We start from the raw sequence: 12827 nt of genomic DNA, 5'->3' as shown, positions 1-12827 counted from the left end.
GGTGTGAGGTCTTCCTGCTGCTGCACCCAGAGCCACAGGCACTTGCTCTTTTTTTCCTGTCTGCGGTCAGGCCGTTTTCTGGGAAAAGCCTGTAAATGTTTAACAAAAACCGGGCTCCGAGAGTGATTGTAAAGGGGCTGAGCCAAAGCCCATTAAACTGGATGGAAACATCCCTCCTTGCACTTCAGATCAGGCTCCAAGTGTGTGACAAGGGAGGAGGTGCACGGACTGCTGGACGCCTGTGTAAGGCCATGTGCCAGGACTCGGCGGCCGAATAGTCCTGGGGTCTCACCGCAGCCCCAGGGGCAGGTGTGAGCCCTGCCCTGGATTCCCACGAGGGCCGCTCGCATTGCTCTGCTTTGGCCATGAGGGCTGGGGGGACCCCAACACAGATGGAGGGCCTGGTGCTAGCCACGTGTCTCGTGTGCCGTTGTCTACAGACACGGGGCACGTCTCATCTGATGGGCAGGGCTGGGACTGCTGGCATGGGAGTGTGGGGCATGGGCTCTGCATCCAAGCTTCTTGGACCTCAGATGCTGGAGGTTGCAAGCAGGAGAGGAACAAGGGGGAAAAACCCAGTTCAGTCCCCCCTTCAGCCTCCACTCTCTGCTGCCATGTGCCATAGGAGGCTGGGCAAGATGGACCTAAGGTCTGGGCATCTCTTAAGGTATGCTAACCCATCCCGTGGCATGCCACCCCATGCTTTCCTTGGATATTTTTCTTTTAAATAACAGTTGAAATTCATGTAAAATAAAGAAGGAGAAAGTGGATGGGAATTGGAGCATATTGCAAAAGAAAAGCAATGGTGTGAAACCCGGGACAGATGGAAGCCTATCAGATGTGGGAGTTCTCCCTCCTGTTACCGGGTGGAAGTGCACCCAGGCAGCAGGTGCTTTATTAACGAGCCATACGAACGTCAGCTGTGACAGGTGACCATCTGGGTCCCAATGCAACCAGGCTGGTGAACTCGGCGCTTGCGGTAGGTGCCTTGCGCTGGGCAGGTGCAATGCCCTCTCGCCACCCGCACCAGAGTCGGGAAAGGCCGGCTTAATTCCTTAGCATCGTCCACCCTAATGTCTCTGCTTCCTTGCCCGCGTTTCTGAAATATTTCACAGCACTTCGTATATTTTTAAACGTGTGAAAAAAGTGCTTGCTACACTGTCGGGTTTTAAACGTGTGGGGCATGCCAATGCGAATGGCACGAAGTGGATTCGCGGCAGACCATTTGTTTTTCATTACATTGTGCTACTCCAGTATAAGCAGTAAGGTATGTGTTTATGTTGCCGTGGACATGTGAAGCCAGACATGGAAAACATTCCTCTAAGGTTGTATAAACTCCGGCATCTAAATATTTTAGGAGCCGTTTTCTCAGGGCGGCTTAGTAGTTTAAAAATATAACCTAGATTCCAGATATTAAAAAATGCCTTGAGAGGTATGTGTATCGCCGCAATAGGAGAAACTAATGGAGCCCCCAAAGTAGGCACTAAGCTCCCAGGCTGCAATATCTTCTGTGTTACTTATCCTGTACTTTTATTTTTTTTTTTTAACGTCGGGAGATTAAATCCAAGAAAGCTTTCAGATATGTCGTGGCAGCAGTGGAATTTTTCAGCATATCTTAACCGGCTGACTCAGACTTTTCGAAACAAATCTGTTTGCGATGGACTTGCTTGGTCCTTTTAGATGCAGTAAATAGGAAAAATCAGCAAGAGGAAGACAACGACCGAAAATATTCTCGTTTCTTCTAGCCGCTGTTAAAGGGGAAGGATCAAGTATTTTCAGGCCCCTTGGGGAGCAATTTGGTCTTGAATTTTCATAGACTTCCTTGGCAGTGGTGGTATAGGTTGAGGGTGCTGTGATGAGTTGAGGCATGACATGAGGAGATTGAGGCTATTTTTCTCAGTGAAGATCTTTGCAATCTGTACGATAATCCATGGTCTACCCCATGGGATCATCATGGCAAGGTTAAGCCCTCACGTGGCTGGCACCTCTTCCACCATTGTTGATTCTCTGTCCGCAAGGACTAGGTGCCCATTCGTGGGTGGGTCAGCTTGGGGTAGGGGTGACTTTGGGCCTGGCTACGTTCAACGAGACTTTTTGGGGGCTGGCCTGGGTCTGAAATGGGGCTTGCTGCTGTTTTGTACCGCACGCCTGGGTCTCTCCTTGCAGCCCATACTTGCATGATTATCGTTGGGTCTCAGTTGAGGAAGGGCTGACCCCTCCCAGTTCTGTGCACCTTGACTGGTGCTCTCAGCACTTCCTGAAGTCTGGTGTCATACTGCTGATTATATTTATATTATATGTAAGGATGAAGATCCTACACCACCTAGCAATTACAGAGTAATTTAGGCCCAAACTCCCAGTGATTCCAGTGGGCCTGAGAGTACATTGAAGCTGCCTCAGCAAACTTCTGCAATGTTTTTGCCCCGTGGTCTGTTCTGATGATGACATTGAGCTGCCATTTCATATGCAAACAACCCCGATTCTTTAAAGTGCTTGGACTAATTACCTTTTCCTTTTGTCTCAGCCACCCTTAACCTCAACTTAAGCCATGGGGGAGGAAGAGGTTTTGCTTCATAAGCGTAGTTCCTTGTGTTTAAGAATCAATCGGCCCATGGCACGGGGAAGGAGCGGGGAAGGGGGAAAGTAGCAAAGCTTTGTTGGGTGTGACTCTGAAATTGTGCCTTCCAGCTGCTGAAAGGGATGTCAGTGCCGCGGCAGAAAACTCCTGGCAAAACCGTGGACGAGGACGAGTCGGAGAGTGGGGACTGTGATGATGAAGACGACTGCAGCGGGGCCTCCGGGAATGGAGACGTCAGAGTGAAGAACCAGCTCCGGTTCTTAGCAGGTGACAAGACTTCTGGCTTTGCTTTCTGTTGCAGTTTGAGGAGGCAGCCAGCCTTGGAGATCTGGAGCAAGATTGGGAGATCTGGGTCAGTGAGCATTGAATTTAAAGCGGTACAGGGAGTTAAAGCCGCAGTGATGCTACAGAGAGCTGATAAGCTACTTCCCTAGAGGCATCATGGCAGAGTGGGACTGTATCTTCCCATCTTCCTGTAGGCCTGGCTTCCACGTAGCTGCCCTGGGTTTGCAGGGTCCATTACGGTCACGTAATGCTTCTGGCCCCGTCATGTTCCTCCTTTGCCCAGTGCATCCTGCAGACGCCGTGGGCTGGCTTCTAGGTGGACTCAAACATGGTTGCTGGCTGGTGGTTCCTACTCACTTCCTCTCCGGGGTGGGTTTGGTTGGGAGAACAGCATTCCTCCCTGGGGAGAGTCTCTGTTTGTGGAGGCAAGACCCACTGGCGGCTGCTTCTCTGGGCTGTAGGGACCTACAGTAAAGCTCTTTTTTGTTTTAAAGGCTTCTAGGCCCCGTGTTCAGAAGTGACTGAGGAGCCTCATTTCCCTTGGAGTCCAAAGAGGTGGATGTTCCCAAGTGGCACGGTTGCTTCTTGGGCATCTGTAGCATTGAGATGGCTTAGAAAATGCAACCTGGGAACAGGGTAATGGGGGAACTGCTCTGATTTGAGAAGATGCTGATGATGTTAATACATAGCAACGTCTCAAATTCCTCCCCGTCTCTACATCTTGTTAGACACAGAGGACTCTGCTGCCGTCGCTTGGACCAGATGGTTTGTTTTAGGTCAAATCTTCTGCAGACATAGACTGACCGTCGTGCTTCAGTGCAGTTGTGCTGGTTTGCATCAGGCTTGACCTAACTTAAATGTGCAGGCATGCGCTCAACTTGCTCCTGTCCTGGGAGCTGCGTATTCCTCTTCCTAAAGACCAGACAACCAAACCGGGATAAGATCAGCCAGGGCCGCTTTGAAGTTTGAGAGGCAAATTTGGACTGAAACTAAGCACGGGTGTTTATAGACTTCCTTCCATTGAGCTAAGACAATTAAAATATTCTTAATGAGCTGAGACTGAAATAGTACACACGCCAGGTTTGTAGCAAAGTTGTGTATTTTATGTTATGTGTAAATACAATATTTATATTAAAGTATCGATTCAGAGACAGGGAAGGCCTTTTGAGTCCCCTACTCCAGCTCAAAGTGATGTTAAGCAATAGGCTGCAGATAGAAATCAGGATAAAATGGATTTTCTCTCATCCAGTAACTAAATATCAGGGTCCATGTGCGAGAAACTCAGATATAGCCGTGCCCCTTTCACCCCAAGCAGGGTGTACTGTTGCATCTACTGCAGGTGAGGGCTCATCGGGGATAGCAAAAGACTGTTAAATTAAGAAACCAGAGGTAGGCTCTGAGCATTTTGTTCTCTTCAGACTTGGTCCTTCAAGGTGCTGAGAGCCTGGACCAATCCTGCAAAGCATTTAAGCATGTGTTTAACTTTAAGCACACGAGCAGTCCCGGGGCAGTGAATGGCGCTACCTGAGCATTTCCTAAAGGGTGCATTTTTTAGCTTTGGAGTCTCCATAATGAAATCAGTCATGGATGGACCAGTGTCCCATTGCTAGCAGTGCCTGAGAAAGAGAGAGAGACAGTGAGATTTGGAATGGATTTGGGGATTTTGCAATGGAGAAAATACTGGATGTTGGGTCCTGGTCAGAAGTTAAAGTGAAATAAAGTTCTAGTTTGGAGACAGGAGGCTTTTGGTATCAGAAAGTTGCACACTACTTTTCCTAAGTGATCTGAAGTGCCTCGACTCACAGGAGCAGGTTCCCTAGGTCTGCCACTTGCCTGCGAGCTGCTCCTGGCCAGCACTTTTGCTGCCAAGACACCCCCCTTGATGGCTTGAGGGACGGAGATGGGGGAGAAGGGAGCACTTTTAAAGAGGACTAGTTTTGATTTATCTCCTGTTGCATAAAGTATAACCTTTGTTTCCTATCCATAACGACCCCGTAAAAGCTGGTCAGTTGACTTAAACGCTAATGATTTAAACATACTTGTAAAATGTCAAGTCAAAAGTTTGCGAGACTCTAAACATATGTTGGCAAGCTCTGTATGCTAATCAATTCATGATTATGTTGCCCCAATGGAAAAAGCACCAAGATGGAGGGCTTTGGTGATGGGCCTTTTATCGTTTCTCACATCTGGAACGCATTACCGATTTTGAAGGCTGATAATGTTTACAATAGCAGAATGATGGAAAAGCTCCCAGATCAATGAGGAGCACTTCCTGTTTTGAAACGCAAAAGCCGCAGACACTGCACCGGGGCCACGTAAATCTTAAAATAGATATGTACACACGCACACATGTATTTAGGCACCACCGGTGGCAAATCATGTCTGCGAATAAATTACAGTATTTGTCCCCCCGACAAATGGCGAGGTATTACAAATGTATTCCAGAAGTGAAGCTACAAACATGCATTCACACGCTGCTGAAATCAATCATTCTGCACTTGCACCCAAAGCAAACAGACCTGTTGGTCGCTGGCAGCCTGCTGACATTCCAGATAGCCACCGCTAATTAACTCGCCTCTGGAAATCTCCGTCAAGATGCTGATTATAACCCAACAGCTGGTTGCCTGAAAATGAAGCGTGGGTCTTGGGGACGGTGTAGCCCAGACTGGCTTGAAGAACAGCAGGGTCCTTTCATTGCATTTTGCAAGTCCTGCTCAGCCATGTAGGGTGGATAGTGGCATTTGAGCATCTTGCAAATTATCATGCCTTGTCCCAGGAGATACCGGGCAGATTGGGTAGGACCCTTGTGGGGGCTTTTGTCTCCTTGGACAGTGTGGAATTTGTGGCTAGCTCAGCATCGTCATCTAGGTGGGTTCCCACAGCAGTGTCCCCCTGCTCCTGCCCAGACAGCGAAGGCGACAGGTTTGCAGTGAGGTGTGCTGGGTGGGAGGAAGGCAGAGGACTGAGCTGTGGCTCGGGGCATAGAGCATCTCTGCCCCTCTTCAGTGCTAAGCTTATTTCTCTGGCAGGCTTAGGCAGGGGCTGAGCCACGAGTCTTCTTGCAGGAGCGGAGGAGCACAGGGAACCACACAGAGCAGCAGCGGGGGTGCGAGACGTGCGCCTGTGCCCATTCTGCAGGTGGCACTAATGGCACCAAGTTAGATGCTTAATGGAGGGAGGGAAGCCGAATCAACTCTGATCCCCCTGGCTCCTATCTGGGCTTGTTCTCGTGTCCTTGTGCCTTGCTAGTGCTGTACGTTGTGCCCAAAGCCTATCACACATGCACACAGGCTCCCATACTTACAGCACAGTTGCCCAGTGTCTGTTCTGCGATGCCTGTTATTGGGACTCGCTTGGCTAGTGCTATATCCTTTGGACAAGGATGCTTAAAGGGACTCTATCAAGGTGCAGGCATCCCCATTGCATGTTGTGATAATCAACTGCTATCACTTTTAAAAGTATTACAGGGTGATTGTTGCTTCCAGGGAAAACCCATTAAAGCCCCAAAGCTGTAGCATGCCTTTGCGTTAGATTTTCAGCAAACGAGCTGGCATTCCCCGATAAGGGTGTGTGCCCTGACTTGCATTGCAGCTAAAGGACACCCTCGCGTGTGGCTTCCTCGTGTCTCTTTTCTTACGCTACTTCTACAGCTCAGCTGATTGTCCATGATATTTTTTCCAGTGCAGATTTAGGGGCTGGGCTTCCAGGGGTCTGTTCCATAATTTAGTAGACCTCCATGTGAGACCATCACTGCTGACATTCAGCACAGACTTTCCTTTGGCAAATTTAATCTCGTTAGCCCCTCGCTGCCGTGCATCTCCTTCAGTGCCGTAAATCCACGCTCATTATGTTTACAGGGATCATCCAACAATGTAGTTATACCTGGTGTCCCTTTCTCCCCCCACATGTGCAGTTCTGCTGTGCTGGGCCGTGTGGAGAGGATGTGCAAGAAAACTTGCCCTCTGCCATGGTCGTTGAGTAGACCCCATCCTTCAAGCAGAATCGTTCCTGCGAACTGGTGGTGGGCATTGAGCGCGGGCTCTTGAAAGGCACAATTGCCGCACGTGCTGTTTAGCCAGTTGTGTTGCAGGCCCGCTACGTGGGCGAGTGAGCCAAGTTGCACATGGAGAAGCAATGCTTGCGTTGGAAGGAGGGCCAAAACTATTTTTGATCTTTACAGGGTAATTTCCTTTAGTCCTCCTTCATCATTTTGATGGCTTTTCTAGGGATTCCTTTCAGCGCAACCGTAGTGGAGAGGTCTACATCAAAAGGCATTTTAAGTGCCATTTTGACCTATTAGGAAATATTTCCAGATCTTCCAAAAAGCTCTTGGAGGATTTGGTGTTGTTTACAGTGTTTGAACGCTGTCGTCCTTCTGGAGACTCACTGTGACATTTTGCGCGTGTGTGTTTATTTACGAGATGAGATGAACAGATACGATTTGCATATGCATACGCTTTCTCTTCTTTGTTGCTTTCCACAGCATGGAGTGGTTTGAGGGTTTTAATCATAATCCACCTAGAAGCAACTTTTAATTGTAAATTAACTCTTTTTGTTTTCCCCCCTTTGGATACCTTAATATTTTAATAAAGTGAGAACAATGCAAACATGCTGTTTAACAAGACATTAATCCTGTCCTAGAGTGAACCCCCCCCTTCCCCCCCTGCAAGGCCAAATGTCAATTAAATTATCCTGATGGGAGAATTGGATTTGTGCCAATTAAAACAGTGCAGCGGCGCTGCTATCACTAGTCCAATACAAGTGTTTATGTGTTTGTTGACATTTCTGTTCTCCTTTTAATGAGGATTTTGTAAGAAGTCAAGAATTCTCTGTCATTATGCAAATTCAAGCTGGAAGATGGAGGAGGAGTCCCTTGTAACAGTTGATTGCATCTCTAATTGCACTGACTGGCAAGTTCATTAATTCACTTTTGTTTTGCTATTTTAATTGAAGGATATGAGGCACACAACAATGAACTTTAGTGAAGTCAGCAAAAACCAGTCTGCCTATTGACAGGCTTGGTGAATTATCAGTACCTCTTAGAAGTGGGATTGCTAATAGCTTCTGCCTTACTTGAATGTATTTGGTGCAATAAGTCCTTCAGACCCTGATGCCCTATATAACGTGTGTTTTGGGAGGCGACTGCAGCTTTTACATTGCCAGGTTCTGTAGAACTGTAGGTCCATCATTCAGCAAAATAGATAGTTGAGGGGTCCACTATAATACCTTTGTAGCTAGGGCTGGAAAATCCGTATTTGTGCAAAAATGTGAACAAACTCACCAAGCAGCTGTGCTAATGACTTTAATCCTGTATTTGTGCTTGTTCCTGGTGGTTGTTGGTTTGGTTTTTTTAAATCCTTCAAAGCCACATTCCTGGTAGCGTCTCTAATTTGGAGCCGTTTATTTTGAACGTTTGTCTTGTGTGAACTGGTTGGACAGCACTTTGGCCCATTTCAAGATGGACAAAAAATAATGTTCCATTTACTTTGGAGCCCGGGGGAGCAGGAGACAGTGAAGATCATGGCAGCCGCTTGGCCAAAACTCAGGATCCTTGAGCATAGCGCACTGAGCCCAGTTTTCAAATAGTTGCCTGAAATGACTGCATCGGCATTTGGATTCTCAGGGCAGCATGTCCGAGTTATTGGGGTCTGTACAGGGGTCGCTGGGCCACATGAAGTGGCCTGTGATTTACAGGAGGCCAGTTTGGATGATATAAGGGATCCTTCTGACCTTACAAGCAATAAACCATTGATATGGATTTTGCCCTCCTGTGAAATTGTGAAAACCTAGACTCCTCCTGACTGCTTACCCTGCCCCAGCATATAAATGTGTGCGATGCCTCTGTGCCTCTGCAAAACACTTGATCTTTATTTCAACTCCAGTGCAGGTTGTTTAGTTTTAGCAACAACCTGTTTAATGCCAACATGCTTCAGGAGACCCTTCAGCAGTGCAATTTTTGAGGCTGATGCGTCTCTTGCTATTGGAACGTGGCATTTTGTACGGCAAAGGCATCAAAACAATTTCAAGCATGCCTGGCTGGTTTGCAAACATCCACCTCTTTGCAATGCATCCACCTGCCTCTTTAAGGAATCGCAAATAGATTTTCCTCTAGGTGAAAAGAGGCGAATCCGTCTCAGGCTTGTGAATTCCCTTTCTTGGATCGGGAGAAGCCTGGCATTTGACTTTCATGCTGTTTTCTTTTGGCAGGGACAAAATAATTTAAAAAGATTTTTTTTCTTTTTTTTTTTTTTTTATAAGGACAACAATAAAGGAGTATTTCAAACAGATGCAGACCAGGTGGTGCTGGCTAATGGACTGACAAGATAACCTGCCCTAGATAGCTGGCTGCATTGTACTGTTTCAGTCTGACGTACAAAGAGAGGTTTGTATGCAAGCTTGATAACAGTATGACATGCTGATTGACTCGGTGTACACAGGATAGGGCCTCTCTTTCATGCACGACTTGGCTTTTGCTAATGCCTTGCTGCAGGTAAACTGACTGATAAGACCGATTTAAAGGAATGTAATAAGCGGAGCTCTGGTGCACGGGCCCTAGAGAGGTTTATAAGTAGCACTGCAGCTGCCCAGTTGTGTCCGTGCTAGTGTGGATGTGCCATGCACCATGCCCACCTTTGCCCATGCTCTCACAGAGGGTCAGTGCAACTGCACCATAGGATGAGCGGATCGGAGACCTCCTAGCGCAAGGTTAGGCACAGGACTTCTCTGCTCAGGCGGTTAGGATGGATTCACTAAAGCTGTGAAGGGGAGCCATGGAATCGGCTTCCTTGGTTTCTCTGGTTCCAGCACGTTAGAGCCCTGCATGAATGTGCCTGTTCAAATGCAAGGATGTATTTGGTCTGAGACAAAAAGAGTTGTGTATTTTTTTAATGTGCAAATGCAAAGCAGTCTTGCAGTGAATAAAGGCCGGTTTCCTTCCAGAGGAGAGCAGGGGCTCAGTGCACATTAACGCCACTGCTTTAGATACTCTACAGATGCTGTTAGGAGTATTCCCACACCAATGGGCCTGCAGAGATGCTGAGCTTGCAGCATATCTAGCCTTAGACTCCTGCTGCTTCTGCCCTAGGCTTTGATCTATTGCCCATCGAAGTCACTGGTGAAGCCCCCATTGACCTCCACGGGGACGGGTAGGAAAGGGGGACTCCTACCTTGCCGTGTAAATCTGTGATGCTGTGAATGGCCTTTTGGTAGCTCTGAATCAGTCTTCAGCGTGTCGCCTTTACATGGAGATAGGAGAGATTCTGCCTGGAGCAGTGAAAGCTGGGTTTTGTGAATGAAAAGGACTGTTTCTAGGTGCCATGCCATACCCTCAGTACCCAGCACGTGGGGAAGCTTTGGGCCCTGCCATATACCAGTCTTGCTCCCCGTTAAAAGGCATCACTGTGGATCAGCCTTGAGATCGGCTTGCCAAGGGACACTGTATTCAATGGGGATGTGGCGCTAGGAGATGCTCCATGTGCTCTCCCATGCATACGTGTATGGTAGCCCTTGCTGCCAGGTTATAGGGGCTGACAGCCATCCAGCATGATGCCCTTGAACAGCATCTTTCCCCATTCTTCACCCTTCTGATCCTGGGTGTCTGCAACTCTGGTTTTCCTCTTGCTCATGCTGGTTTTCCTTCAGCCCTTCCCATCCTACTGGCTGCACTTCAGGAAGGTGGGGACATTTTGGAAAGCATCGAGTCGGGGTGGATGGGGTAGGCTGGAAAGAGGAGAGGCATGGCAGGGGCAGAATGGCTGCAGGGGTCTCGGTGGGAGCGTCTCGCTCTTTCGGGGCTCCCTGCTCAGCCTGCTGTGCTTTCCCCTCTCCGAGTCTCAGGGAGAGGCTGCCTTCCTATGTCACGTCTGTGCCACTCCTTGGCAGCCCACGACAAGGTAATCCTGCTCGCTTCCCCCCTTGCAGGCTGGACTGTGTAAGCTGCACCTTGCTGCAACGTCTCCAGCCCCACTAGAGAAGGGCTGAGTGCTGATGTTCTCCCTTCACCCTGGGACCCTGAGATGATAAATGCCACTCAGGGTGTGATGATTTTAGGGGTGTTGCTTTCCTATGGTTTCATGAATCAAGGGTTCTTTCTGAAGGCCTCTAATGATCCTACAACCAAAGTCTCTGATATTCTGTGGTTGCAGAATCTGCACCTTCCCATTGTTTCTCTAACTGAATTGAGGAGGATTATCTCACATGTGTTCTCTCTTGCATGTCCAACTTTTTATCTGTAGGATTCTCCGTGCTGCCTCTTTTCACCAGCGGTTCAGTGGGCTTGATGGACTTTGGCCAGAGCCTGGCCTGGAGCAGTGGCAGGCAGACTGCAGGACTCAATCCTCCTGTCTGCATTTAAAAAGGTCAGCTCTTTGACTCCCCGTGGTCAGTGCGTAGGATCACAGGTTGCCTTCTAACTACCCGAACTGAGGCAGGGCTCAAAGTATTAAATGTAGGGGAAGATGGGCACTTGGCAAAGGTGGTTTTTGGGGGAACCTAATTGCTGAATGCTCAATGTCGTTGCCTCAGCTGGGCCCTGGAAAGGCTTCTGGTTTGGATTTACAGAGCGGTCCAAGGGATTTAGACCTTCGGCGGGGCACACGGCAGCAGAAACAGGAGCTCCCCAGGATGCTTTGAGAAGCTCGTCTTTTAACTCCAGGCAGCCCTCGAACAGACTTTCCTTTCAATTTACTGCTGTGGCTGGCTAGGAGGAGAAGATGGTGAATTATCAGCAAGAACTAGACCACTGTATTATGGAAGCACCCACAGCTTTGTTGCTGACTTGAATTTGCTCAGGTGAAATGCAGAGTTTGGCCTTCAGATCATGAAATCCCTTCACCTGGAGCCCTGCGTTCAGACTCTGTACCCTAATGGGTACTTCAGTTGTTAAGATGACTTCTGTTTTAACAAGAGTTAATTAAGTAGGTCTGGCGGATCCTGCTGCTAGCGAAGTATCGGATGCAAAGCAGTCAATCCTTGCAGATGCTGGTAAGGGGAGCAGCTCTTGGTGCAGAAAGTGTTGGGCCACGTGGTGTTCAGAGCAGAGCCCAACCACCTCCAGGATCTGCCTTTTGGGGTGTTCTCAGGACCAGCCTGCATTTGAAGAGCTGTGGTTGATGCAGCTGATTTCTGTCTCGATTGGAAAGATGATGCCCCTTAAGTCCAGCGGCTCCAAGCAAAGACCTTCCTGTCATGGTGAGTCTTACAGAATGGAGGAATTGGAGGAAACTGTACGGACCTGACCATTGAATCGCAGCGTCATTCCAGCACAGCTGCAGATTTCCACAGGAGGAAGCCTACCCCTTGAGACCTTGCCAAACCGATATCCAAGGGATGCTCTTCAAGAGACGCCTCTGAGCACTTAGCCTTGCCTATAGCCGCAGTTAAAACAGTAGGAGTTTAGACCTGGTTGGCTCATCATTCATCAGCCCATGTGCAGCCTGGACAGGATCGCTTACTGAGTCAATATAAGTCTGTTCCCTTTCAGCGTGCTTTAGCAACTGGGGAATTCATCTTTCATCAGGAAGATGCTCTCTTTGACTTCCCGGCATTAACTGTGACCATGTGGAAGTGGACACCCATACTAACATGAGCTGAACTAGGCATGACTGCAAGCCGGCTTCAGTAAATCTCAGATGAATCTCCACCACATCCTCAACCCTTCCCGTGGGCCGGATAAATGGCATGCTGATGGGGACATTCAGTCCTCCTTGCAAGGCATGCACAAGTGGATGGGCCACTCTGCGTCCTCTAGCGCTCTGCAATGGTGGCACAGGGCGAGGGGTAGTTAAGTTTTCCCCTATAGAAGTCAATCATAGGCAATTGAGTGCTTCTGAACAGTGGGGGCCAAATTTACAGACCTTTTCTGGGCTTTGTAGGCACATGTTGTGTCTTGCTAATAATGGACAGTGGTGGTTAGCTGCGCAACCTGCATTTTCTGTGCTGCTGTGAGAAATTCCCAGTGGAAGAA

At 48.5% G+C, this 12827-nt stretch overlaps 1 protein-coding gene across 2 annotated transcripts in view; it reads left to right on the top strand.

Annotated features, from left to right (window-relative positions):
- The window catches only part of GPC3 (glypican 3), a 211293-nt gene that overhangs the window by 177375 nt on the left and 21091 nt on the right, over positions 1-12827 (top strand). For both annotated transcript variants that reach the window (XM_090061611.1, XM_090061610.1), the window contains exon 7: positions 2689-2845. In XM_090061611.1, coding sequence (XP_089917737.1) covers positions 2689-2845 — 157 coding nt within the window. The remainder of the gene's footprint in view (positions 1-2688; positions 2846-12827) is intronic.

This window comes from Crocodylus siamensis, chromosome 8 (genome assembly GCF_052110815.1).
Source record: "Crocodylus siamensis isolate JL-2025a chromosome 8, ASM5211081v1, whole genome shotgun sequence".
Classification (NCBI taxonomy): Eukaryota; Metazoa; Chordata; order Crocodylia; family Crocodylidae; genus Crocodylus; species Crocodylus siamensis.
Note: the sequence above shows the minus strand (reverse complement) of the source record. Positions and strands in the feature narration are given on the sequence as shown.